At 43.6% G+C, this 27,967-nt stretch overlaps 1 protein-coding gene across 1 annotated transcript; it reads left to right on the top strand.

Annotated features, from left to right (window-relative positions):
* On the top strand, positions 1–27,967 carry LOC148442584 (uncharacterized). Its single transcript, XM_088463770.1, has 5 exons — positions 1–76; positions 11,799–11,958; positions 20,390–20,487; positions 21,426–21,729; positions 26,806–27,967. The coding sequence occupies exons 1-5, from the start codon at positions 29–31 to the stop codon at positions 27,879–27,881; spliced, it is 1,686 nt and encodes a 561-aa protein (XP_088319896.1). The 5' UTR covers positions 1–28; the 3' UTR covers positions 27,882–27,967.

The following is a 27,967-nucleotide window of genomic DNA, read 5'->3' as shown; positions in this document are numbered from 1 at the left end:
AGAAGAGTCGTCCTCTATCGCTCGTGTCATGAACCCAGACTACCCCGGGCGCCATTTTATACTCTGTCTGGAGGAGGTAATGTAATGTATATCATATTATTATTGTTATTATATAGGGGGGAGGGGACTGTACAGTGATATATGAGGGGGAATAACACAGCTCCCAGCACACACTGATATGTGGTATTATTATTATATAGGGGAGAGGGGACCGTACAGTGATATATGAGGGGGAATAACACAGCTCCCAGCACACACTGATATGTGGTATTATTATATAGGGGGGAGGGGACTGTACAGTGATATGAGGGGGAATAACACAGCTCCCAGCACACACTGATATGTGGTATTATTATTATATAGGGGAGAGGGGACCGTACAGTGATATATGAGGGGGAATAACACAGCTCCGAGCACACACTGATATGTGGTATTATTATATAGGGAGAGGGGACCGTACAGTGATATATGAGGGGGATTAACACAGCTCCGAGCACACACTGATATGTTGTATTATTATTATATAGGGGAGAGGGGACCGTACAGTGATATATGAGGGGGAATAACACAGCTCCCAGCACACACTGATATGTGATATTATTATTATATAGGGGAGAGGGGACTGTACAGTGATATATGAGGGGGAATAACACAGCTCCCAGCACACACTGATATGTGGTATTATTATATAGGGGAGAGGGGACTGTACAGTGATATATGAGGGGGCATAACACAGCTCCCAGCACACACTGATATGTGGTATTATTATTATATAGGGGAGAGGGGACTGTACAGTGATATATGAGGGGGCATAACACAGCTCCCAGCACACACTGATATGTGGTATTATTATATAGGGGAGAGGGGACCGTACAGTGATATATGAGGGGGAATAACACAGCTCCCAGCACACACTGATATGTGATATTATTATTATATAGGGGAGAGGGGACTGTACAGTGATATATGAGGGGGAATAACACAGCTCCCAGCACACACTGATATGTGGTATTATTATTATATAGGGGAGAGGAGACCGTACAGTGATATATGAGGGGGAATAACACAGCTCCCAGCACACACTGATATGTGGTATTATTATTATATAGGGGAGAGGGGACCGTACAGTGATATATGAGGGGGAATAACACAGCTCCCAGCACACACTGATATGTGGTATTATTATATAGGGGGGAGGGGACTGTACAGTGATATGAGGGGGAATAACACAGCTCCCAGCACACACTGATATGTGGTATTATTATTATATAGGGGAGAGGGGACTGTACAGTGATATATGAGGGGGAATAACACAGCTCCGAGCACACACTGATATGTGGTATTATTATATAGGGAGAGGGGACCGTACAGTGATATATGAGGGGGAATAACACAGCTCCGAGCACACACTGATATGTTCTATTATTATTATATAGGGGAGAGGGGACTGTACAGTGATATATGAGGGGGATTAACACAGCTCCGAGCACACACTGATATGTTGTATTATTATTATATAGGGGAGAGGGGACCGTACAGTGATATATGAGGGGGAATAACACAGCTCCCAGCACACACTGATATGTGATATTATTATTATATAGGGGAGAGGGGACTGTACAGTGATATATGAGGGGGAATAACACAGCTCCCAGCACACACTGATATGTGGTATTATTATTATATAGGGGAGAGGGGACTGTACAGTGATATAAGAGGGAATAACACAGCTCCCAGCACACACTGATATGTGGTATTATTATTATATAGGGGAGAGGGGATCGTACAGTGATATATGAGGGGGAATAACACAGCTCCCAGCACACACTGATATGTGTTATTATTATATAGGGGAGAGGGGACCGTACAGTGATATATGAGGGGGAATAACACAGCTCCCAGCACACACTGATATGTGGTATTATTATATAGGGAGAGGGGACCGTACAGTGATATATGAGGGGGAATAACACAGCTCCCAGCACACACTGATATGTGGTATTATTATTATATAGGGGAGAGGGGACCGTACAGTGATATATGAGGGGGAATAACACAGCTCCCAGCACACACTGATATGTGGTATTATTATTATATAGGGGAGAGGGGACCGTACAGTGATATATGAGGGGGAATAACACAGCTCCCAGCACACACTGATATGTGGTATTATTATATAGGGGGGAGGGGACTGTACAGTGATATGAGGGGGAATAACACAGCTCCCAGCACACACTGATATGTGGTATTATTATTATATAGGGGAGAGGGGACTGTACAGTGATATATGAGGGGGAATAACACAGCTCCCAGCACACACTGATATGTGGTATTATTATTATATAGGGGAGAGGGGACTGTACAGTGATATATGAGGGGGAATAACACAGCTCCCAGCACACTGATATGTGGTATTATTATTATATAGGGGAGAGGGGACTGTACAGTGATATATGAGGGGGAATAACACAGCTCCCAGCACACACTGATATGTGGTATTATTATATAGGGGAGAGGGGACCGTACAGTGATATATGAGGGGGAATAACACAGCTCCCAGCACACACTGATATGTGATATTATTATTATATAGGGGAGAGGGGACTGTACAGTGATATATGAGGGGGAATAACACAGCTCCCAGCACACACTGATATGTGGTATTATTATATAGGGGAGAGGAGACCGTACAGTGATATATGAGGGGGAATAACACAGCTCCCAGCACACACTGATATGTGGTATTATTATTATATAGGGGAGAGGGGACCGTACAGTGATATATGAGGGGGAATAACACAGCTCCCAGCACACACTGATATGTGGTATTATTATATAGGGGGGAGGGGACTGTACAGTGATATGAGGGGGAATAACACAGCTCCCAGCACACACTGATATGTGGTATTATTATTATATAGGGGAGAGGGGACTGTACAGTGATATATGAGGGGGAATAACACAGCTCCCAGCACACACTGATATGTGGTATTATTATTATATAGGGGAGAGGGGACTGTACAGTGATATATGAGGGGGAATAACACAGCTCCCAGCACACACTGATATGTGGTATTATTATTATATAGGGGAGAGGGGACCATACAGTGATATATGAGGGGGAATAACACAGCTCCCAGCACACACTGATATGTGGTATTATTATTATATAGGGGAGAGGGGACCGTACAGTGATATATGAGGGGGAATAACACAGCTCCCAGCACACACTGATATGTGGTATTATTATATAGGGGGGAGGGGACTGTACAGTGATATATGAGGGGGAATAACACAGCTCCCAGCACACACTGATATGTGGTATTATTATTATATAGGGGAGAGGGGATCGTACAGTGATATATGAGGGGGAATAACACAGCTCCCAGCACACACTGATATGTGGTATTATTATTATATAGGGGAGAGGGGATCGTACAGTGATATATGAGGGGGAATAACACAGCTCCCAGCACACACTGATATGTGTTATTATTATATAGGGGAGAGGGGACCGTACAGTGATATATGAGGGGGAATAACACAGCTCCCAGCACACACTGATATGTGGTATTATTATATAGGGAGAGGGGACCGTACAGTGATATATGAGGGGGAATAACACAGCTCCCAGCATACACTGATATGTGGTATTATTATATAGGGAGAGGGGACTGTACAGTGATATATGAGGGGGAATAACACAGCTCCGAGCACACACTGATATGTTCTATTATTATTATATAGGGGAGAGGGGACCGTACAGTGATATATGAGGGGGAATAACACAGCTCCCAGCACACACTGATATGTGATATTATTATTATATAGGGGAGAGGGGACTGTACAGTGATATATGAGGGGGAATAACACAGCTCCCAGCACACACTGATATGTGGTATTATTATTATATAGGGGAGAGGGGACTGTACAGTGATATATGAGGGGGAATAACACAGCTCCCAGCACACTGATATGTGGTATTATTATTATATAGGGGAGAGGGGACCATACAGTGATATATGAGGGGGAATAACACAGCTCCCAGCACACACTGATATGTGGTATTATTATTATATAGGATGGAGGGGACTAAACAGTGATATATGAGGGGGAATAACACAGCTCCCAGCACACACTGATATGTGGTATTATTATATAGGGAGAGGGGACCGTACAGTGATATATGAGGGGGAATAACACAGCTCCGAGCACACACTGATATGTTCTATTATTATTATATAGGGGAGAGGGGACTGTACAGTGATATATGAGGGGGATTAACACAGCTCCGAGCACACACTGATATGTTGTATTATTATTATATAGGGGAGAGGGGACCGTACAGTGATATATGAGGGGGAATAACACAGCTCCCAGCACACACTGATATGTGATATTATTATTATATAGGGGAGAGGGGACTGTACAGTGATATATGAGGGGGAATAACACAGCTCCCAGCACACACTGATATGTGGTATTATTATTATATAGGGGAGAGGGGACTGTACAGTGATATAAGAGGGAATAACACAGCTCCCAGCACACACTGATATGTGGTATTATTATTATATAGGGGAGAGGGGATCGTACAGTGATATATGAGGGGGAATAACACAGCTCCCAGCACACACTGATATGTGTTATTATTATATAGGGGAGAGGGGACCGTACAGTGATATATGAGGGGGAATAACACAGCTCCCAGCACACACTGATATGTGGTATTATTATATAGGGAGAGGGGACCGTACAGTGATATATGAGGGGGAATAACACAGCTCCCAGCACACACTGATATGTGGTATTATTATATAGGGGGAGGGGACCGTACAGTGATATATGAGGGGGAATAACACAGCTCCCAGCACACACTGATATGTGGTATTATTATTATATAGGGGAGAGGGGACTGTACAGTGATATATGAGGGGGAATAACACAGCTCCCAGCACACACTGATATGTGGTATTATTATTATATAGGGGAGAGGGGACTGTACAGTGATATATGAGGGGGAATAACACAGCTCCCAGCACACACTGAAATGTGTTATTATTATATAGGGGAGAGGGGACCGTACAGTGATATATGAGGGGGAATAACACAGCTCCCAGCACACAATGATATGTGGTATTATTATTATATAGGGGAGAGGGGATCGTACAGTGATATATGAGGGGGAATAACACAGCTCCCAGCACACACTGATATGTGGTATTATTATATAGGGGAGAGGGGACCATACAGTGATATATGAGGGGGAATAACACAGCTCCCAGCACACACTGATATGTGTTATTATTATATAGGGAGAGGGGACCGTACAGTGATATATGAGGGGGAATAACACAGCTCCCAGCACACACTGATATGTGGTATTATTATATAGGGGGAGGGGACCGTACAGTGATATATGAGGGGGAATAACACAGCTCCCAGCACACACTGATATGTGGTATTATTATTATATAGGGGAGAGGGGACCGTACAGTGATATATGAGGGGGAATAACACAGCTCCCAGCACACACTGATATGTGGTATTATTATTATATAGGGGAGAGGGGACTGTACAGTGATATGAGGGGGAATAACACAGCACCCAGCACACACTGATATGTGGTATTATTATTATATAGGGGAGAGGGGACCGTACAGTGATATATGAGGGGGAATAACACAGCTCCCAACATACACTGATATGTGGTATTATTATTATATAGGGGAGAGAGGACTGTACAGTGATATATGAGGGGGAATAACACAGCTCCCAGCACACACTGATATGTGGTATTATTATTATATAGGGGAGAGAGGACTGTACAGTGATATATGAGGGGGAATAACACAGCTCCAAGCACACACTGATATGTGGTATTATTATTATATAGGGGAGAGGGGACTGTACAGTGATATGAGGGGGAATAACACAGCACCCAGCACACACTGATATGTGGTATTATTATTATATAGGGGAGAGGGGACCCTACAGTGATATATGAGGGGGAATAACCGGGCTCCCAGCACACACTGATATGTGGTATTATTATTATATAGGGGTTGGGGACCGTACAGTGATATATGAGGGGGAATAACACAGCTCCCAGCACACACTGATATGTGGTATTATTATTATATAGGGGAGAGGGGACTGTATATGAGGGGGAATCACACAGCTCCCAGCACACACTAATATGTGGTATTATTATTATATAGGGGAGAGGGGACTGTACAGTGATATAGGAGGAGGAATAACACAGCGCCCAGCACACACTGATATGTGATATTATTATTATATAGGGGAGAGGGGATTGTACAGTGATATATGAGGGGGAATAACACAGCTCCCAGCACACACTGATATGTGGTATTATTATTATATAGAGGGGAGGGGACTGTACAGTGATATAAGAGGGAATAACACAGCTCCCAGCACACACTGATATGTGGTATTATTATTACATAGGGGAGAGGGGACTGTACAGTGATATATGAGGGGGAATAACACAGCTCCCAGCACACACTGATATGTGGTATTATTATTATATAGGGGAGAGGGGACTGTACAGTGATATATGAGGGGGAATAACACAGCTCCCAGCACACACTGATATGTGGTATTATTATTATATAGGGGAGAGGGGACTGTATATGAGGGGGAATCACATAGCTCCCAGCACACACTGATATGTGGTAATATTATTATATAGGGGAGAGGGGACTGTACAGTGATATAGGAAGAGGAATAACACAGCTCCCAGCACACACTGATATGTGATATTATTATTATATAGGGGAGAGGGGATTGTACAGTGATATATGAGGGGGAATAACACAGCTCCCAACACACTCTGATATGTGGTATTATTATTATATAGAGGGGAGGGGACTGTACAGTGATATAAGAGGGAATAACACAGCTCCCAGCACACACTGATATGTGGTATTATTATTACATAGGGGAGAGGGGACTGTACAGTGATATATGAGGGGGAATAACACAGCTCCCAGCACACACTGATATGTGGTATTATTATTATATAGGGGAGAGGGGACTGTACAGTGATATATGAGGAGGAATAACACAGCTCCCAGCACACACTGATATGTGATATTATTATATAGGGGAGAGGGGACCGTACAGTGATATATGAGGGGGAATAACACAGCTCCCAGCACACACTGATATGTGGTATTATTATTATATAGGGGAGAGGGGACCGTACAGTGATATATGAGGGGGAATAACACAGCTCCCAGCACACACTGATATGTGGTATTATTATTATATAGGGGAGAGGGGACCGTACAGTGATATATGAGGGGGAATAACACAGCTCCCAGCACACACTGATATGTGGTATTATTATTATATTGGGGAGATGGGACTGTATATGAGGGGGAATCACACAGCTCTCAGCACACACTGATATGTGGTATTATTATATAGGGGAGAGGGGACTGTACAGTGATATAGGAGGAGGAATAACACAGCTCCCAGCACACACTGATATGTGATATTATTATTATATAGGGGAGAGGGGATTGTACAGTGATATATGAGGGGGAATAACACAGCTCCCAGCACACACTGATATGTGGTATTATTATTATATAGAGGGGAGGGGACTGTACAGTGATATAAGAGGGAATATCACAGTTCCCAGCACACACTGATATGTGGTATTATTATTACATAGGGGAGAGGGGACCGTACAGTGATATATGAAGGGGAATAACACAGCTCCCAGCACACACTGATATGTAGTATTATTATTATATAGGGGAGAGGGGACCGTACAGTGATATATGAGGGGGAATAACACAGCTGCCAGCACACACTGATATGTGGTATTATTATTATATAGGAGAGAGGGGACCGTACAGTGATATATGAGAGGGAATAACACAGCTCCCAGCATACACTGATATGTGGTATTATTATTATATAGGAGAGAGGGGACCATACAGTGATATATGAGGGGGAATAACACAGCTCCCAGTACACACTGATATGTGGTATTATTATTATATAGGGGAGAGGGGACCGTACAGTGATATATGAGGGGGAATAACACAGCTCCCAGCACACACTGATATGTGCTATTATTATTATATAGGGGAGAGGGGACTGTACAGTGATATATGAGGGGGAATAACACAGCTCCCAGCACACACTGATATGTGGTATTATTATTATATAGGGGGAGAGGGGACTGTACAGTGATATATGAGGGGGAATAACAGCTCCCAGCACACACTTATATGTGGTATTATTATATAGGGGAGAGGGGACCGTACAGTGATATATGAGGGTGAATAACACAGCTCCCAGCACACACTGATATATGCTATTATTAATATTATATAGGGGAGAGGGGACTGTACAGTGATATATGAGGGGGAATAACACAGCTCCCAGCACACACTGATATGTGCTATTATTAATATTATATAGGGGAGAGGGGACTGTACAGTGATATATGAGGGGGAATAACAGCTCACAGGACACACTGATATGTGGTATTATTATTATATAGGGGGGAGGGGACTGTACAGTGATATATGAGGGGGAATAACACAGCTCCCAGCACACACTGATATGTGCATTTATTATTATATTGGGGGAGGGGACCATACAGTGATATATGAGGGAAATAACACAGCTCCCAGCACACACTGATATGTGCATTTATTATTATATAGGGGAGAGGTGACCGTACAGTGATATATGAGGGGGAATAACACAGCTCCCAGCACACACTGATATGTGCTATTATTAATATTATATAGGGGAGAGGGGACTGTACAGTGATATATGAGGGGGAATAACACAGCTCCCAGCACACACTGATATGTGCTATTATTAATATTATATAGGGGAGAGGGGACTGTACACACAGTGATATATGAGGGGGAATAGCACAGCTCCCAGCACACACTGATATGTGCATTTATTATTATTTTGGGGGAGGGGACCGTACAGTGATATATGAGGGGGAATAACATAGCTCCCTGCACACACTGATATGTGGTATTATTATTATATAATATATAATAATATATATTATGGGCATCACAGACTGTGTAATGGTTAGCGTTACTGCCTCACAGCACTGAGGTAATGGGTTTGATTCCCACTACGGCCCTAACTGTGTGGAGTTTGTATATTCTCCCTGTGCTTGCGTGGGTTTCCTACGGGTACTCCGGTTTCCTCCCACACTTCAAAAATATACTGGTAGGTTAATTGGCTCCCCACAAAATTGACCATAGTGTGTATGAACATGTGGTAGGGAATATAGATTGTAAGCTCCACTGGGGCAGGGACAGATGTGAAAGGTAAAATATTCTCTGTAAAGCGCTGCGGAATATGTGTGCGCTATATAAATAACTGGTAATAAATATATATAGTGGGGGAGGGGACTGTACAGTGATATATGAGGGGGAATACCAGCTCCGAGCACACACTGATATGTGGTATTATTATTATATAGGGGGAAGGGGATTGTACAGTGATATATGAGGGGGAATACCAGCTCCCGACAAACACTGATATGTGGTATTATTGTTTTAAAGAGGAGAGTGGACCATACAGATATATAGTGGAACAATTAAAAATGCCTTGTTAGTTATTATAAAATAATAAAAGTAGATTGTGCAAGGGGTTCTTAGCTGGTATTATATTCTAAGTATTTAACAGTTAAACCATTAAACTACCATACAGTGTATCACGTTCTATTAATGCTTCTTCCACATGATCTGATCTAAAGTTTCAGGAAACGTCTGATCGCTACCACTCAGGCTGGGATCAGTGTTGCCAACTCTGAAATGAAAAATAAGCAACCAATAAGTTACGAACAAGCCCAAACCAATCATTAAAAACCCAATAAAAAAGACCAATTTATGGGGGTGTCTCTTTGTCCTCTCTACCTGCCTAACTTCCTTTATTCCCCCCTTCACTAACTTAAATATGTTAGTGTATGCACAGCCTTATTATCTGCCTATATTGCTTTTCTACCTCTACACCAACCTCCATATTTTTACCTCCTCCCCCTTTTCATACCTCATTCCCTTGCCAGTCTTCAGCTGCCCGACCACGCAATATATATCGGGCGGTCAAAACATACTGCGCGATGTGGTGACCGAACGTCCGATATGTCGGGCACTGGCCCCATCCACTATGCAAGCGTCGGCATCTGTGTCGTTCCTTCGGCCCTACATGCAGGCTGACAGAGCGACCCTGATGGACGACCCATGGGAGTGCGCAGAGTCGTGCATAGTGGGTACACACTGGCCGATGTGTCGGCTGACCTTTCCTTTACCTGACTCCCCATTCCTCTCACCTCTCCTGTCGCCTGTCTAATGCCATTATCTCCTCACTATAACAGCCTCAGTCATTTTAACTCGCCCCTATGTACCTGCCCCATTTCCGTCATGTATTTTACCTCTCCCTCTTGCCTGCCCCCTCCAACTTCACCCTGTCCACTGTCTACCGCTCTCTATTCCCCAGGCACAACCTCCCCCCCTCCCTCAGTCACTACTGGTGTAAAAAAAACACACACATACACTGCCTCAACAATGCACAAAAAAAAAACAAGCCCAAAAACAAGCTACCTTAAAAAAAAAAAAAAGCAACACGGAACCATAAAAAAAAACAATCAACTTGTGGAAAAAAGAAGCCCAATTCCGCTTGTTATAAGCGGACTTTGCAACTATGGCTGGGATACAAAGTAATGATTTTTTCATGCGATTATTCCATTGAGCACTCAGACCTGTGATATAGCCCCCCCTCATTGTGTGAGTGACATCAGTACATGACACTGCAGAATCTGCAGCTAAGTGCAGGGTGTGACGGCATCGTAACTGTTATTACACACTGAAAACGTGCAGTAAGTGGTATATTTACTAAAGTTCAGGTTTTTAGAAGTGGAGATGTTGCCCATAGCAACCAAGCAGGTTCAACTTATCATTTATCTAACACATTCTAGAAGATAATAGCTAGAATGTGATTGGTTGCTATGGGTAACATCTCCACTTGTAAAAACCTGCACTTTAGTAAATATATTCCCTAAGGTTTCTGCCATGGTTGCATAAATTTTTTTTTTTTTTTTTAAATAATGAAAAATGGATTTATTTGATTTTAATTAGATTTTTGGGATTTAAATAGGATTTTTTATAAAAAATTTGTTTAAAGTAAACATTTAAAATTTTTAAATGTTTATTTACATTTTTTTTTTTTTTTAAACTATTTAAATCAAATAAATTCGTTTTTGATTTAAAAAAAAATAAAAAAAAAATCCAATTTTATACAGCCCTTATTGCGGTAATGTAATTTTTTCTGGTATGTGTGGAATGCGTTTCTGAGGTTTTATGAAATTCTTGATCATGTGTAATATGCCTGAATAGGACATGTTACACTGTAAGGTTCATGCCACGGTGTCTGAAGAATGTGAGTGTTTTCTATATGGTATCAGTGTGACCTGGGTGCCCCCTCCCCCCCCCCCCCACTCTGATCACAGAGTTCTCTGTGGGGAATCAGCTTTGTGTGTAACCAGAATTTAGCTCCTTGTCTGGTGTTGGTCATTGATATGATAATTAAGTGTGTCCTGTATCAGCCCATACTTATAGTGGTGACTGTCAGACCTCTCTGGTAACACAAGTAAGTCCACATTTACTATATGGTATGTAGGGCAGCTGTAGTTAGTCTTCCACACTGTTATTCTTTTCTTTTACTAATGTCTAATATCATTATTGATATTTAAGTGTAACTTTATTGTTTTGTGGCTTATACAGGTTAAAGACATGACTGATCTTAATGTAGAAGATATAGAGGGAGAAGAAGAGACGTATGTGACTGTTATAAAGGCAGAAAACATAGAGGGAGAAGAAGAGATGTATATGATGGTTGATCAGCAGTGTAAGGAGGAGGAAATCCCTACAGATATCAGCACAGGTGAGTAATAAACACTTATTACAGAAAGGAGTCACATATTCTCTTTGATCAGTAACTACAGCAATCTAATATACTACACCCTCCTCTGTCAGTACAAACTAATGAGGGAAATGTATCTGCCCAGTGGGGGGCATCAGGAGCCACCAGCCCCTATTATACTCCTGCTCTCCCCCTCACATGATGTCACTGTGTGTTACCAGCTCAGAGATCTGACCAATCTCCTCCCCACACTCTCTGGTGTATCTCATACATCAGTAGCCATCAGCCCCTATTATACTCCTGCTCTCCTCCTCACATCATGTCACTGTGTGTTACCAGCCCAGAGATCTGACCAGTCTCCTCCCCACACTCTCTGGTGTATCTCATACATCAGGAGCCATCAGCCCCTATTATACTCCTGCTGTCCCTCTCACATCATGTCACTGAGTGTTACCAGCCCAGAGATCTGACCAGTCTCCTTCCCACACTTTCTGGTGTATCTCATACATCAGGAGCCATCAGCCCCTATTATATTCCTGCTCTCCCCCTCACATCATGTCACTGTGTGTTACCAGCCCAGAGATCTGACCAGTCTCCTCCCCACACTATCTGGTGTATCTCATACATCAAGAGCCATCAGCCCCTATTATACTCCTGCTCTCCCCCTCACATCATGTCACTGTGTGTTACCAGCCCAGAGATCTGACCAGTCTCCTCCCCACACTCTCTGGTGTATCTCATACATCAGGAGCCATCAGCCCCTATTATACTCCTGCTCTCCCCCTCACATCATGTCACTGTGTGTTACCAGCCCAGAGATCTGACCAGTCTCCTCCCCACACTCCCTGGTGTATCTCATACATCACTGTGTGTTACCAGCCCAGAGATAGGGTGATGTAACTTACTCTGCAGTGCAGTAACATTGCCCTTGTAATAATATATCGAGCCATTGTATGGCGGATCACATAGTGTGTACGCTGACAGGCTATATTATCACATGGTATCAGTCTATTGCTGGATAGACTCTTCGTCGTTCTGTTGTGTACCCAGCGTAATACCCAGAATAATGATTCTGCTCAGGAGGGTATTGATGAATGCTTCTAGACCTCCCAAGTGGAGGCTTCTCTCCTGCAGACCCGGCTGGAACCCGGGAGACCCGTCCACCCCACGGCCTCAGATTTCCCCTCACTGGCTGTGGCATTGTCTAGTGATAAATCATTAGACTCAGCTGAGAGATTTGATATCACTTTTCCTCATGTTCTACCAAGAGAAACTGAACGTTACATAAAGAAGCTTCTGACGTTCTCATAGTAGAAGTGTCTGCACTCGAAAGTGTTGGCTGTGAGCTGGTGACCACGACACATGGTCATAAGGGACACACGGGACCTTTTCAGTATGACGTCCTCTCTTTTCATAAAGCAGTAGTGGTTAATTTCCATCCACTAATCACCAGAGCCGGATTAAGGCTTGTGGGGACCACGGGGCAACTACATTGTGGGGGCCCACGGGACCCACCCGGCAATGGTGGCATGCGCAGAAGCCCCGGCAGCACTCCGGGCACATCACAGGGATTCTAGCGGTATGATCGCATCTTGCAGTGCGATCATGGGTGGTAATGTCATGCCCAGATCGTATTGCAAATGCGATAATTTATAAATTGGCCCCCACTGCCAGGGGCAAACGGAGAATTTTGAGTGGGGGGTGAGAGAAAGGCGGAAGAGGAAGGTGGATAGAAAGGGAGAGACAGAGAGAGGGAGGGACAAGGAGGGGGAGGGAGAAAGGGAGAGCGTGAGACAGACAGGGAAGTGAGAGCAAGAGGGAGAGAGGAAGTGAGAAAGGGAGAGAGAGGCCATGGCTAGAGACAGAGGTCATGAGTGACAAAGTAAGAGAGAGAGGAAAGGGCAGAGGGCCTGACTCAGACCGGACGCTATGCTGCGCTCGCTCGCATTGTGCGCGAACCAGATATTGCGATGGGAAAGTGGCCGCCCGTAACAGGCAAGTCGGGCCGCTATTTTGAGTGACAGATAGTGCCGTTTGTGGGAGGTAGCAGGGGAAGGTGCTTGAAAATGGGGGTGTGGATGTGCGAACGCAGGCGTGCCTGACCGTCAGAACGGCGTTTAATGGTCGTGCATAATTAGCAAAGTAGCGTCATCACACACGTAACAGTTGTATTTTAGCCTGAACTGCTCGCAATGTTGTGGTGGGAAACATTGCTGCGCTGCGAGCAGCTCCGATGGCTCTCGATGTTCCCGATTAATCCTAAAACTGCCGGAGATGACGTGTGTTGCGAGTGGCAAAGGGGCGTCTTTATACAGGTGCGAGCGCACAGTGCGGCCGCTTGCTATTACTTAGCGGGCGGCTTTACGCGACGCAGCGCGAGAGCATGATTTAAATAGCCGGCCCCTTTTAGCCAGCGAGTGGACGCAAATAGCGTCCGGGTCTGAATCAGGCCCAGAGTGCACACAAACACTACTGTACCTGCTGTAGGATCAGATCAGGACGGCAGGGCTTCTAAATGATGTGGGTCACGTAAGTAGTCTCCGCCCCCTACCCATTCACCCGCGAATCGTGGCAGCGAGGGGGCGGGGCTTCCATCGTCAGCTACGATCAGTGACAGTCAGTGTGCTCAGCTGTCACTGCTGCTGTCTGCTGCCGAGGGGAACCGGCCAGAGAGTGTCCAGACTCCAGAATGCTTGCTGCACACGTTGGGGGCTCCTGGACGACCGCCCCATCCGCCCTGCCTATAATCCGGCCCTGCTAATCACCTATATTTGCACAACTTGGAAACCAGCAGAATTAGACCTATATTACGGATTTACAACCAGACGGCCACTACACAGACTGAGAGAGACTGATGCCACAATCGGGATGTGCACAGAGCTAAAATGTCCCAGGCCTCATGAGTGGCCGCATGCTGAGGGACCGGGAGCCGCAGAACCCCACAGTGGAAAGAAGGGGGCGCTGCTGTGCTGATGCAAGGAGAGTAATAACAGTCAGGAGTCTAGTCCCAGGCTGCAGGGCTATGAGTTCGCCTCTCAGTGCCCCAGTTTGAAAGATTTAAGCCCCAGCCCTAGTCCCTGGGGCTTGTCTTGGAAAAACTCTACATATGTTTAAATAAAATGTATATATGTTGCTGTGTGCAATGCACCAGGCACGGGATCGGTATGAAATGCGTCCAGCGGTTCAAATCCTGACCCTGGAAGACTGGCGGTTCTAATCCCCCTTTCCCCGCACCCTAACCCTAAGTCTACCGGGGGGTGACTAACACTAACCTCCCCCCTTGTGTGCCTTACCCTAAACCCACCTTCCCCAAGCTTAACCGTCCCAGGGGGATGCCTAACCCTAAGTCCCCCCCGGGAGCCCCTAACCTAACCCTCCCACCCCGCAGCTGTCCACGCCTGCCGCCCACCTTCGATCGGTATGCCAGACGTCGGGCTCCCGGCGTAGGTAAAATACAGGCGTTGGGATTTCGACGCCTGTCATTAGACCCTTGCCGGGATTAGACAGTCGGGATCCAGACTGCATGCCCCAGGCACAAACAATGTATTTAAGGTAAGTGTAATATGTCAAAGTTACATTGTACTTGACCCTTGTGGTGGGCTACTGCTGGTCCCCCTCCCAGGGAATCAGAATGGTCTTCCATGCAGCCTCCTGCAGCAGAGTGACATGAGGAGATGCAAGGAGAGCTGGCCAGCTGATTGTTTTCTTGGAGCTCCACAGATTTCACACTTGGTGACCAGGACACTGCTAATTGTGAATACTTTCTATCTGCCTCTGGAGCCCAAATTCATCCAGAAAAAGTGATAAGGTCTCCTAGCAGAATTCTGGAAGTAAAGTCTTGGATGTCAACATCCGCTGTCCAGACTTGCTGGCACCTGGGCTGTGGTTAACGGTACATGTGTTCTCAGGCACAGAAGAGCAACCACTCCCCAATGTCCATTATACTTTATAAATGTGTGTATTCATAGTTCATGCAGTTACCTTGATTGGTTAAGGGACCCAAGGTGGGCTTCCCCCTGTGGTATTGTGTGTTAGTACTGTGTAAATGGATGTCCTGTGAGCCCTGAGTTTACAGCCTCTGGAACATCAATAAGGATTGTACTTCTGGAACATTTTATATGCTGTGATTCCCCAAGCTCCTTCACCAATGGGAATTGTATTTTTTAAATCATTTGAGCAGTAAACCTCTTGCCTTAAGACAGAAAACAATAATCGGAAATGAAGGCGCTGTGGTTAAATAATGTATGATGTTGTCAATCTACCTGCTGCTCTCTAAAAAAGTGATGACTAGTCACTTTGGTGGGTAACCCAAAAAGATAAAGAAAGATGTGAAAGCGCAATGAGATATAACAATTACATGATAGATAATTTAATAATAAGGATGTGATGTATGGAAAATTGGTAAAAAATAGTACTATCACAAAGAATTAATAAAAACACAGAATATACAATGGAAAGACACTAATAGCATCAAATATATACATAAATAGAATACACATGAAATACTGAATGTACAGATGAGTAGTTGGTAATGATTGTATTTCTGTCTGTAAGACAGAATGAGGTAATTAACCCAATTAATAAAATAGAACCAATGGAAATATTCTTATGGGACAAAATGAAATAATAGTCTGGGATGATATAGAAAAAGACAATAGGAATGCTCCTGTAATAGGTAAATTAGCGTTGGTATTGTGCACAATACAGGCTAACCTTATACATGTGGCTCCCGGTTAGACTTCACTGAAACACAGAGGGCAGTGTCCGGAATGCCTCTCTGGTATATATCTCACCCACCAAGGAATGATCCGGCCTCCTACCAATGTAGGGGAATGAATGTTGAGTGCGGTGGCAGGGAAAGTTGGATGCGGAGTAACCGCTGGTGTGAGGCCGCTATGAAAAGATCTGAGGACTGGTCTCTGCCCGTCCTGTGAGCGGCAATGGCTATTCGTAGCTTCGGCTGTCGGGACTCCGTGTGCAGGAGAACCAGGGGGTCAATGCGCCCAGTCTCAGCTGATGAACGGCCGTGATGGAAAAGGGCCGTGCTGACACACTCCGACCTCCGTCAGATGGCTGGATCGGGATAGTTCAAAGTCACCATATGAATGCTCTAATAGATGCCGTATGGTACTGTGTAGGTGGTCGTGTGCCACCGCACTCAACATTCATTCCCCTACATTGGTAGGAGGCCGGATCATTCCTTGGTGGGTGATATATATACCAGAGAGGCATTCCGGACACTGCCCTCTGTGTTTCAGTGAAGTCTAACCGGGAGCCACATGTATAAGGTTAGCCTGTATTGTGCACAATACCAACGCTAATTTACCTTTTACAGGAGCATTCTTATTGTCTTTTTCTATATCATCCCAGACTATTATTTCATTTTGTCCCATAAGAATATTTCCATTGGTTCTATTTTATTAATTGGGTTAATTACCTAATTCTGTCTTACAGACAGAAATACAATCATTACCAACTACTCATCTGTACATTCAGTATTTCATGTGTATTCTATTTATGTATATATTTGATGCTATTAGTGTCTTTCCATTGTATATTCTGTGTTTTTATTAATTCTTTGTGATAGTACTATTTTTTACCAATTTTCCATACATCACATCCTTATTATTAAATTATCTATCATGTAATTGTTATATCTCATTGCGCTTTCACATCTTGCCTTAAGACACCTGCATCTGCTTGTATCCTGTGACCACCAGAATAGAGCAAAACACTATTTTCTTCTCCAGTTGTTCTGCACTGATCTCAGTGTCTCCACGCTGAAAATCTCTGCCAGCTGCCCCTTGCAGGCTTGTCCATGCTGAGGGACCGGTAGGATATAGCCATCACTACCCAGGAACTGTTGTAGCAGTGTGTCCTCTCATACCCAGAAGTAGGTGGTTCTAGGTGCTGGTAATAGGAGCTTGGGAGCAGTTGTACCTGGTACTGGTGTAGGAGCCTGGTGGTGGCAGCGAGTTTCCCGACCACTATGCAGTGGGAGGAGTCAGTAACAGGCGGTTACTGCCAATGAGAGGGAATCCCTAGGAGTGGTCGAGTAATCTGACTCTGGTTACTCAGGGATCAGTAATCACCCTCTATTCTATCATGTTATACATCTGTGATCGCCTGGCGGAGTAAGGTCATCCGGTCACAGACGTCCTTACTGATAAAGGGCCCATTTATGGACTGTCTCTACATGCCGCCCAGTATATTGTGTCCTGCACAGGGGACTCTAATCCCCACTGACCAGACTGTCTGTAACTTAACATTCAGTGTTGGTAGAAACCTGGGACTCTGTTTAACAACTGTCACACGTTGCCAGGCCCGGCAGAGGTGGTTCATGCTTGGAATCCGTGCTGACACCCTGCTGTTGCTGGGCAGGTGTTTGGTTCAGTTCTGTGGTTGCCTCACTCTCTGTAAGAGCAGGCCTGAGGCTCTCTATTGGCTTTATGTGTGTGGTCATGTGACGAGTGACACCGATGCCGTACATCAAATTCAAATCCATGTGGGGACCCTAGATGTAGTTTCACAGATCTGCCCTATCACACTGCTGGAGATGTGAGGACCCTAGACGTACAGTGCAAATATCTTTTGGTAATGTCCTAATATTAAACCCTATTGATAGACATGGATTCACTGATATAAATTATTGGCACATATATATATATATATATATATATATATACACATATACAGTCAGGTGCATAAATATTGGGACATTGACAGAATTTTCATATTTTGACCTCTATTCACCACCACAATGGCTTTGAAATGAAACAAACAAGATTTTGCTTTAACTGCAGACTTTCAGATTTAATTTGAGGGTAATTACATCCAAATCAGGTGAACGGTGTAGGAATTACAACAGTTTCTATATGTGCCTCCCACTTTTTAAGGGGCCAAAAGTAATGGGACTATCAACTCAAAAGCTATTTCATAGACAGGTGTGGGCTATTCCCTCATTATTTCATTATCAATTAAGCAGGTAAAAGGTCTGGAGTTGATTCTAGGTGTGACATTTGCATTTGGAATCAGTTGCTGTCGACTCTCAATATGAGATCCAAAGAGCTGTCACTTTCAGTGAAGCAAGCCATCATTAGGCTGAAAAATCAAAACAAACCCATCAGAGAGATAGCAAAAACATTAGGTGTGGCCAAATCAACTGTTTGGAACATTCTTAAAAAGAAAGAACGCACCGGAGAGCTCAGCAACACCGGAAGACCACGGAAAACAACTGTGGTGGATGACAGAAGAATTATTTCCCTGGTGAAGAAAAACCCCTTTACAACAGTTGGCCAAATCAAGAACACTCTCCAGGAGGTAGGTGTATATGTGTCAAAGTCAACAATCAAGAGAAGACTTCACAAGAGTGAATATAGAGGGTTCACCACACGATGTAAACCATTGGTGAGCCACAAAAACAGGAAGACAAGATTAGAGTTTGCCAAACAACATCTAAAAAAGCCATTACAGTTCTGGCAATCAACTTGTACCAGAGTGATAGGAAGAGAAGAGTATGGAGAAGGAAAGGAACTGCTCATGATCCAAAACATACCACCTCATCAGTGAAGCATGGTGGTGGTAGTGTCATGGCGTGTGTATGTATGGCTGCCAATGGAACTGGTTCCCTTGTATTTATTGATGATGTGACTGCTGACAAAAGCAGCAGAATGAATTCTGAAGTGTTTCGGGCAATATTATATGCTCATATTCGGTCAAATGCTTCAGAACTCATTGGATGGCGCTTCACAGTGCAGATGGACAATGACCCGAAGCATACTGCAAAAGCAACCAAAGAGTTTTTTAAGGCTAAAAAGTGGAATGTTATGTAATGGCCAAGTTAATCCCCTGACCTGAATCCGATTGAGCATGCATTTCACTTGATGAAGACAAATCTGAAGGGAAAATGCCCCAAGAACAAGCAGGAACTGAAGACATTTGCAGTAGAGGCCTGGCAGAGCATCACCAGGGATGAAACCCAGCGTCTGGTGATGTCTATGCGTTCCAGACTTCAGGCTGTAATTGCCTGCAAAGGGTTTGCAACAAAGTATTAAAAAGTGAAAGTTTGATTTAGGATTGTTTAGTTTGTCCCATTACTTTTGGCCACATATAGAAACCATTGTAATTCCTACACCGTTCACCTGGTTTGGATGTAATTACCCTCAAATTAAATCTGAAAGTCTGCAGTTAAAGCACATCTTGTTTGTTTCATTTCAAAGCCATTGTGGTGGTGAACAGAGGCCAAAATATGAAAATTCTGTCAATGTCCCAATATTTATGCACCTGACTGTATATATATATATATATATATAAGAGATGCCTCTTTTATGTACATTAGGGTGTCATACCTAGTATAGTTGAGAACTTTTCCCATACAGTATAGGTTACTGTACACACATCACCTGATAATAACATATACACAATATACTCAGTCACTGTGTGTCTCCTACAGATGGACCCAGTAACAGAAATACCCCAGAGAGATGTCCCCGTCCTCTTTATTCCCAGGACTGTAAAGAGGAGAATCACAGGATCCCACAGGAGGATCAGGTAATATAGGCTCTTCCCAAGGGTCGTAATCCCAAAGTGACATTTTATTAATTCACCTGCATTGATTGATTAATCTGGATCTCTTTAATTATTATATTTGCTTTAGTAACTCTCGGCGCTCCTACCTATCTCATTCAGCCACTTGTGATGGTTATGTAGCTAATCTGTAGATTGGAGGAATAATACTACAAGTAACTATCTTAAAAACGAAATATAACCACGGATAACCAAATTGAAGAATATGTGGCATTCAAATATTAAATAAAAATGAGAGAGAAAAATAAAATTCAATAAAACATATAAGTAGACTTGGATCTAAAAGTGCTCAGACAGATAAAGCAAAAACAATATATATCACTAATAAATTGAACACTGATATGGTCAAATCAAAATTGTCCCTAAATTTGCAAATTCCTTCAGCCACTGGCCGTGGCTTTCTAGTTCCACGCACTGCCCATGGCTGTAGTTTCAGCTCAGTTGATTCTGCAGCTGTTAGCTCCTTAGTGTGTTGTGCTGCCTCTGAGTTGGACATACATTGTATGTCCCGCACTTCCCCTTAGCAGTTTGGTGTCATTCTCCACCATTTATTTTCCCACTTACTGTGGTTCGGTTTGAGGGTGGGATATTCATCCTGGGTGCTCAGCCTTTGATTACGCCGCTGTCCTGTATCTCTATCTCTTCACTTCCATGCTGGAATGTAGTGTGTGTGTATATATATATATATGTGTGTATATTAATTTTTTTTTTCTGTTACATTTTATGGCTTGAGATCCAATTTCTAAAATAAATATAAATAAAAATAAATATTAAAAAAATTTAATAAAATAAAAGCAAAAATAATAAGAATAGTTTAATATCTTACATGCTGATATTATTATTCTATTTATTCTCATATAATATACTTAGTTTGAATGTTTAATGTTTTGTGGGTGTTTTAGGATGAAGGCCTTACTTATATTAAGACAGAAGATATAGAGGGAGAAGGAGAAACGTATGTGACTGATATTAAGGCAGAAGATACAGATGGAGAAGAAGAGACGTATGTGACTGATATAAAGGCAGAAGATATAGAAGGAGAAGAAGAGACGTATGGGATTGATATAAAAGTAGAAGATACAGAGGGAGAAGAAGAGACGTATGTGACTGATGTAATAGCAGAAGATATAGATGGTGAAGAAGAGATGTATGTGAGGGGTGATCAGCAGTGTATGGAGGAGGAAATCCCTACAGATATCAGCACAGGTGAGTAATAAACCCTTATTACAGAAAAAAGTGACATATTCTCCTTGCTCAGTCACTACAAAAATCTCTTGTCCCTCACCCTCCTCTGTCAGTGAGCATTTTGTAGATTAGTAAATCTAATTGGTTACTGCAGAGCCATCCAAAATGTATATGAGATATGGAAAGTGATAATGACAAAATGTAGTCTCACTAACGCGTTTCTACAGTAGTTCTGGTGCGCTTTCATCTGAGGCATAGTTTGTGAGTGTAAATCAGTACATTTACATGCTCTCATAAACCAATCAATTAATAAATATATGTGTGTGTCAATATATATATATAGAGAGAGAGTAATAGGACAAGAAGGCGCTCATAGTGTAGTAAATAATACCCAATTGATGGTTGTAAAATAGAATTATGCGTACTTTTAAGAAAATATGTAAATGCTTATCTGAGTATGGTTCCCCTCAAGGGTAAGCGAAATCAGGAAAAAGTCATCATCTTGGACACTTTTTAAACCACATAATGATCTACATTTCTGGAATATAGCCTAGCACCAAGCAAACGGAGAAGACTGATGATGTAGTAATTTCCATATTTGCTAATTGTTACCATTTTCACACCCAAGGATGCTAGTTTTGTACGGAAAGTTTTGTGTCCAGTGAGAAAATGTCCAGACAGCCAGTGCGCGCTCCAACTTGGTCAGACTATTGGCTGTCACATTTTTTGTCTGTATGAGAGGCCAGTACTTATATAGGCGAGGCCAACATTGATTTGAGCATTCTATCCTCCAAGGACTCCGCTTCCTCTGTGGCAGCTAGGTAAGCGAGCAGACAGCAAGTCCAAGAAGGCTCTGGAGGGCCTTCTTTTCTCTGGTGAGGCTCTCTTTGTTTTTGAGCTGGATAAAATCATCACCACTGTAGCAGCTTCTAAAATGGCCTTTCTCCCCCCCCGGCGGCTCCGAAGACCAAAAGTTTTCCCTTTCTGTCCTTTCACCCACAGGAAAAGGCCAGAGGTTGTCCCTCTTCCAGAGCTCGTCCTTCAAAAGTCCAGAAGCCACTAGAACTGGTCAGGTCACCACAAGGCTCCTTAGCCAGCCTATAAACCGGCGGAATGACGGGGCTGGCCCCCACCTGGACCTCCCAAGGTGAGCGGCCGTTCTGTGCTTCGCCGATGTATGGTTGGAAACAACATCAGATACCTGGGTAGGGGGCACCATATCCCGAGGGTTCTCCTTTATATTTCAGGAACGCCCTCTGGTTCAGTTTTTTTTCCACAGGGTTTCCAGTTGGCAAGGCCGCCGCCCTTCGTACTTCCGTCAAGGCCCTTTTGACCTCCAATGTGATAGTTCGCGTTTCTCTCCCCCAAAGCAGGACAGGTTTTTACTCAAATTTGTTTCTCGTTCAAAATCCAGACAGCTCCTTTCGTCCTATACTCAACCTGCAGAATCTTAAACTGTATCTCAGGGTCCCCAGTTTCAGGATTGAGTCGCTCCATTCCATCATACAGGCAATGGAGCTGGGTGATTACATGGTCTCCTGGACATACAGAATGTCTACTTGCATGTGCCTATGCAGGAAGATCATCAGCGGTTCACGATACAGAGGGACCGCTTCCAGTTTGGGACTTGTCTTTTGGACTATCTACGGCACCAGTGTTCGCAACGTTCATGGCTGTTATGGCGGCTGACCTTTGTCAATGAGGTATCAAAATTCTGCCATACCTGGATGACCTCCTATTGGCTCAGTGGACGTCTTGCAGTCACATGTATGGCTGATCAGCTGGCGCAGGTCTAGCCTGGCTTTGTCTCAGGAAATGCTCCATCTGGGCGCTCTGCTGAATTCCAGACCACATAGGGTCTTTGTTTCCGGGGACAAGCTGACATTCCTTCAGTCCCTCATCAAACTTTTCCTCCACCAGCGCAGAGTCTCGATTCACTTCTGTATGTGAGGTTTGGGAAAGATGGTCTCCACCTTTGATATGATGGAATATGAACAGTTCCATTTCAGGCCACTGCAACTGAAACTTCTACAGTGGTGAAACCGCTCTCTCCCATCTTAAATCCCAAACGATTGGTCTGTTCTCAGAGGTCTGCCATTCCCTCTCATGGTGGCTCCAATCATCTCACCTCAACAGGGGTCACAGATTTCTGATTCAGGATAGGGTTCTTTTAACTACAGACCAGCTTTTGGGGCTAGCTTTTCAATCCGACAATGTGACAGCGGTTGCCTACATAAACCAGGGAGGTACCAGAAGTTGCGGACCCATGAAGGTAGTTGGTCCATCCTCATGGGCTTTCTTCCAGCTCTGTCAACAGTCTACATTCCAATAGTCTAGAGTGGTCTCTACATCCCAAAGTTTTTCAGATGTTGGGCCGTTTCTGGTGCCATCTATACATTGACTTTATGGCCTCCAGACACAACCACAAGTTTCCTCGCTATGGCTTCTGCACTAGAGACTGACGCACTCACAGTGCCATAGAATTTTCACTTGTTTACCTCTTACCTCTGATTGCTCTGCTTTAACTTCCTTTGGAAGTTAAAGCAGAAGGGCATCTCCGCCATTCTCATCACCCCGTTTTGTAGACAGAGCGCTTGTTACGCATACCTTCACACTCTATCGTCCTCATGGCGCCTTTCTCTTTGGCCGAATCTTCTCTCCAGGGCCCATGTCTCTATCTCGATTTTGCCCGACTTGCTTTAATGGAGTGGCTATTGAAACCTCAATCCTAAAAGCCAAGAGTTAGTATGATTTGGTTATCCGGACCATGATCCGTGCCGGGAAACCTTCATTGGCAAGGATCTATTATCATGTATGGTGAACTTATTTTGAGTGGTGTTCTGCCCATGGTGGGGATACACTTATTTTTCCCCAATCCAAGATATTGTTTTTCTGCAGGTGGGCTAGGACCTGACCCTTCGCCTTGCTTTCCTTAAGGTACAGGTGTTGGCCCTTTTGATCTTGCTACAATGCAAGATTATTCGCCTTCCGGCTATTCAGACTTTCTTGCAGGGGGTCCTTCACATTCAACCACCCTCTCCCCCCCGGTGACACCATGGGACCTGACTTTAGTGTTGATGGGGCCTCAACAATCCTCCTTTGAACCGTTGGATTCTGTTGGCTGATGTGGAAAGCGGTATCCTACTGGCTATTTCCTCAGTCCGCAGAGTCTTGGTTTGGACTTGGGGCATTGTCTTACTGTGCACCTTTACTTGTTTTCCATCCTGACAATGCTGTCCTTTGTACCTGCCTGGGCTATTTTCTGAAGGTGGTGTCACGTTTCCATATCAATCAGGAGATTGTGGTCCCTTTGGCTACCAATACTACAGACTCTGGTCATTCTCTCCTCACATTGGACATGGTCCGGGCTCTTCGCACTTATGTCGACCAGACCAAGGACATTCGGAAATCTGACTCCCTATTCATTCTTTCTGACTTCCACAAGCGTGGCTGGTCATCTTCTAAACAAATTTTGTTGTGTCTGGCGATTTGTCAGACATCTTTTGGTAAGGACGTCGGTTCTGGCCTCAGTGAAGGCTAATTCCACTACATCTGTGGGGACCCCGAGGGCAAGCAGACTGAGGTGCCTCTGCAGAGCAGCTTTCACTCGGCCAAGTGGTCTTCTGCCAACACTTTCATAAAGTTTTACAACTTTGACACCTTTGCCTCGCCCAATATGGCTTTTGGGCGTCGGGTCCTTAGAGCAGTACAGGAGCATTCCCTCCTTTGAAGAGACCGCTTTGGGACATCTAATAGTGCCAGTGAACGAAAGAAAAGAGGGGATTTTTGTCTTGATTATTAAAACCTTTTTCTGTGTCCATGGGGGTTACTGGGCGCCCACCCTCATGCCCTTGGCTGGCTGGGGCTTTCCCCATTTTGGCACTCGGTCTCTTACCAGTTGGTGTGTAGGTTTGTACGTGCATGTGTGCTGGTGTTCTCTTCTCCTGTTCCTGCTCCTTGGACTTATTAAGTATAACTGGCTTCCCGGACTTCAGGTGGGGTATAGGGAAGGAGGATCCTGTGCTGCTCTCAAAGAAGTCAACTCTTTGGTGCCCAGACTCCTGCATCTCCACCTATACCCAGGTCCCAGTGTCCCCATGGACTCAGAAAAAAGTTTTAACAGATTAAACTTTATAAAAGTTCGACCCCGAGTGGTTAAGTTGGGAAATTCACTTCAGTGGAAGTGCTGTTAAAAACAGGTGCCCCACAGTGTTGCGTTCTCAGTCTCCTACTATACTCATTATTTACGCACGACTGCGTATCATCTTCACAATCAGTTAACATTTTAAAATTTGCGGAGGATATTGCTATGGTTGGCTTGATAACTTATGAAGACAAGGGTGCGTATAGGAACAAGGTTGTAAAAATAGTTGAGTGGATTAAGAGTCATTGTTTACTTCTAAACGCCTCTAAAATGAAGGAGTTGGTGGATAATTTTAGGTAGAATAACAGGAGACCTAAGCTACCGGTAGTCTTAGATGGCCAGTCAGATTTTTTGGGGATTCAGAGCTCGAGTAATTTCACATGGTCCTACATTTCACACCTCTGCATTGCTGCAGTTACAGTTCTCCTGGATAGACAAATATCAAATCTTGTTGCACCTAAGAGAAGTCACACAGGTGAGAAACCATTTTCCTGCTCTGAGTGTGGGCAATGTTTTACACAGAAATCATTTCTTCTTTTACATCAGAGAAGTCACACAGGTGAGAAATCATTTCCATGCTGTTGACTGCTGCAGTTACAGTTCTCCTGGATATTGCACATTTTACCTACAAGCCTGGAGGCAGCTGTGGTTTTTCAATGCGCTTCAGCTGTAATTTTATTCAATACCAGTCTAGTATATTACAGCACAAGTTATAGCTGTATTATCACCACACATTGCTCTCATATTACAGAGTAAATTCCAGCACAAATGATTATAATAAAGCTGTAATCCCTGCTCTATACATAGCAGTGTAACATGTCAGGTGATGAGTTTTACATTGTACCTTAGAGCATTGTGAGTTTATCCATTTGATGGTGATTTAAGGACCTTTGATAACAGTCTTTATGTAACATTATATTTATGGGATATTCATATATTTATTTTTTTCCCAGCAGATGGAGGTAACAGCAGGAATATCTGGAAGGAGAATCTAGTTTTATCTCCAGATTGTGAAATAGAAGATAATGACATCAAACAAGATTCTCCGGTAGAAAACCCCATTACCCCAATTATACATCCAGTGCCTCACGTTGCAGATGTATCACCTAATCCTGCTTATAATGAGGAATGTTCTCCTGGTACCTCTATTACATCTCTTAGAGTAGATAAAATATTTCCCTCTTCTGTAGATGTCAAATGTTTTGCACAGAATATAAAGCTTATTACCCATCAGCCAGCTAAGGCAGGTGAGAGACCATTTCCATGTTCTGAGTGTGGGAAATGTTTTATACACCGATCACATCTTGTTACACATCAGAGATGTCACTTAGGTGAGAAACCATTTCCATGTTCTGAGTGTGGGAAATATTTTACACTGAAATCTCATCTTGTTACACATCAGAGAAGTCACAAAAGTAAGGAACTATTTCCGTGTTCTGAGTGTGTGAAATGTTTTTCACGTAAATCACATCTTGTTAGACATCAGAGACGTCACACAGGTGAGAAACCATTTCCATGTTCTGAGTGTGGGAAATACTTTACACAGAAATCACATCTTGTTACACATCAGAGACGTCACACAGGTGAGAAACCATATCCATGTCCTGAGTGTGACAAATGTTTTACACAAAAATCAGATCTTGTTGCACATCAGAGACTTCACACAGGTGAGAAACCATTTTCCTGCTCTGAATGTGGGAAATGTTGTAGACAAATATCAAATCTTGTTGCACATAAGAGAAGTCACACAGGTGAGAAACCATTTTCCTGCTCTGAGTGTGGGAAGTGTTTTACACAGAAATCAGTACTTGTTTTACATCAGAGACATCACACAGGTGTAAAACTAATTTCATGTTCCGAGTGTGGGAAATGTTTTACAACAAAATCAGAGCTTGTTAGACATGAGAGAAGTCACACAGGGGAGAAACCATTTCCATGCTCTGAGTGTGGGAAATGTTTTAAACAGAAATCATTTCTTCTTTTACATCAGAGAAGTCACACAAGTGAGAAATCATTTCCATGCTGTTGACTATGGGAAATGTTTTATACAGAAATCACATCTTGTTTCACATAAAATACTTCACACAGATTAGCTATTCTTATGGGAATGGGTAT

Source organism: Taudactylus pleione, unplaced genomic scaffold, assembly GCF_031769625.1.
Source record: "Taudactylus pleione unplaced genomic scaffold, aTauple2 ptg001443l, whole genome shotgun sequence".
In the NCBI taxonomy this organism is placed as follows: Eukaryota; Metazoa; Chordata; class Amphibia; order Anura; family Myobatrachidae; genus Taudactylus; species Taudactylus pleione.
The sequence above is the reverse complement of the archived record's forward strand: the minus strand, read 5'-3'. Positions and strand labels throughout refer to the sequence as shown.

What these genes read in the sequence shown, in the direction of transcription:
- LOC148442584 (XM_088463770.1), top strand. Translation starts at nt 29, where the DNA reads ATGAACCCAGACTACCCCGGGCGCCATTTTATACTCTGTCTGGAGGAG. An exon ending in GGATCCCACAGGAGGATCAG is followed by an intron (nt 20,488 to 21,425) that starts GTAATATAGGCT and finishes TGGGTGTTTTAG; the next exon opens with GATGAAGGCCTTACTTATAT. An exon ending in CCCTACAGATATCAGCACAG is followed by an intron (nt 21,730 to 26,805) that starts GTGAGTAATAAA and finishes TTTTTTTCCCAG; the next exon opens with CAGATGGAGGTAACAGCAGG.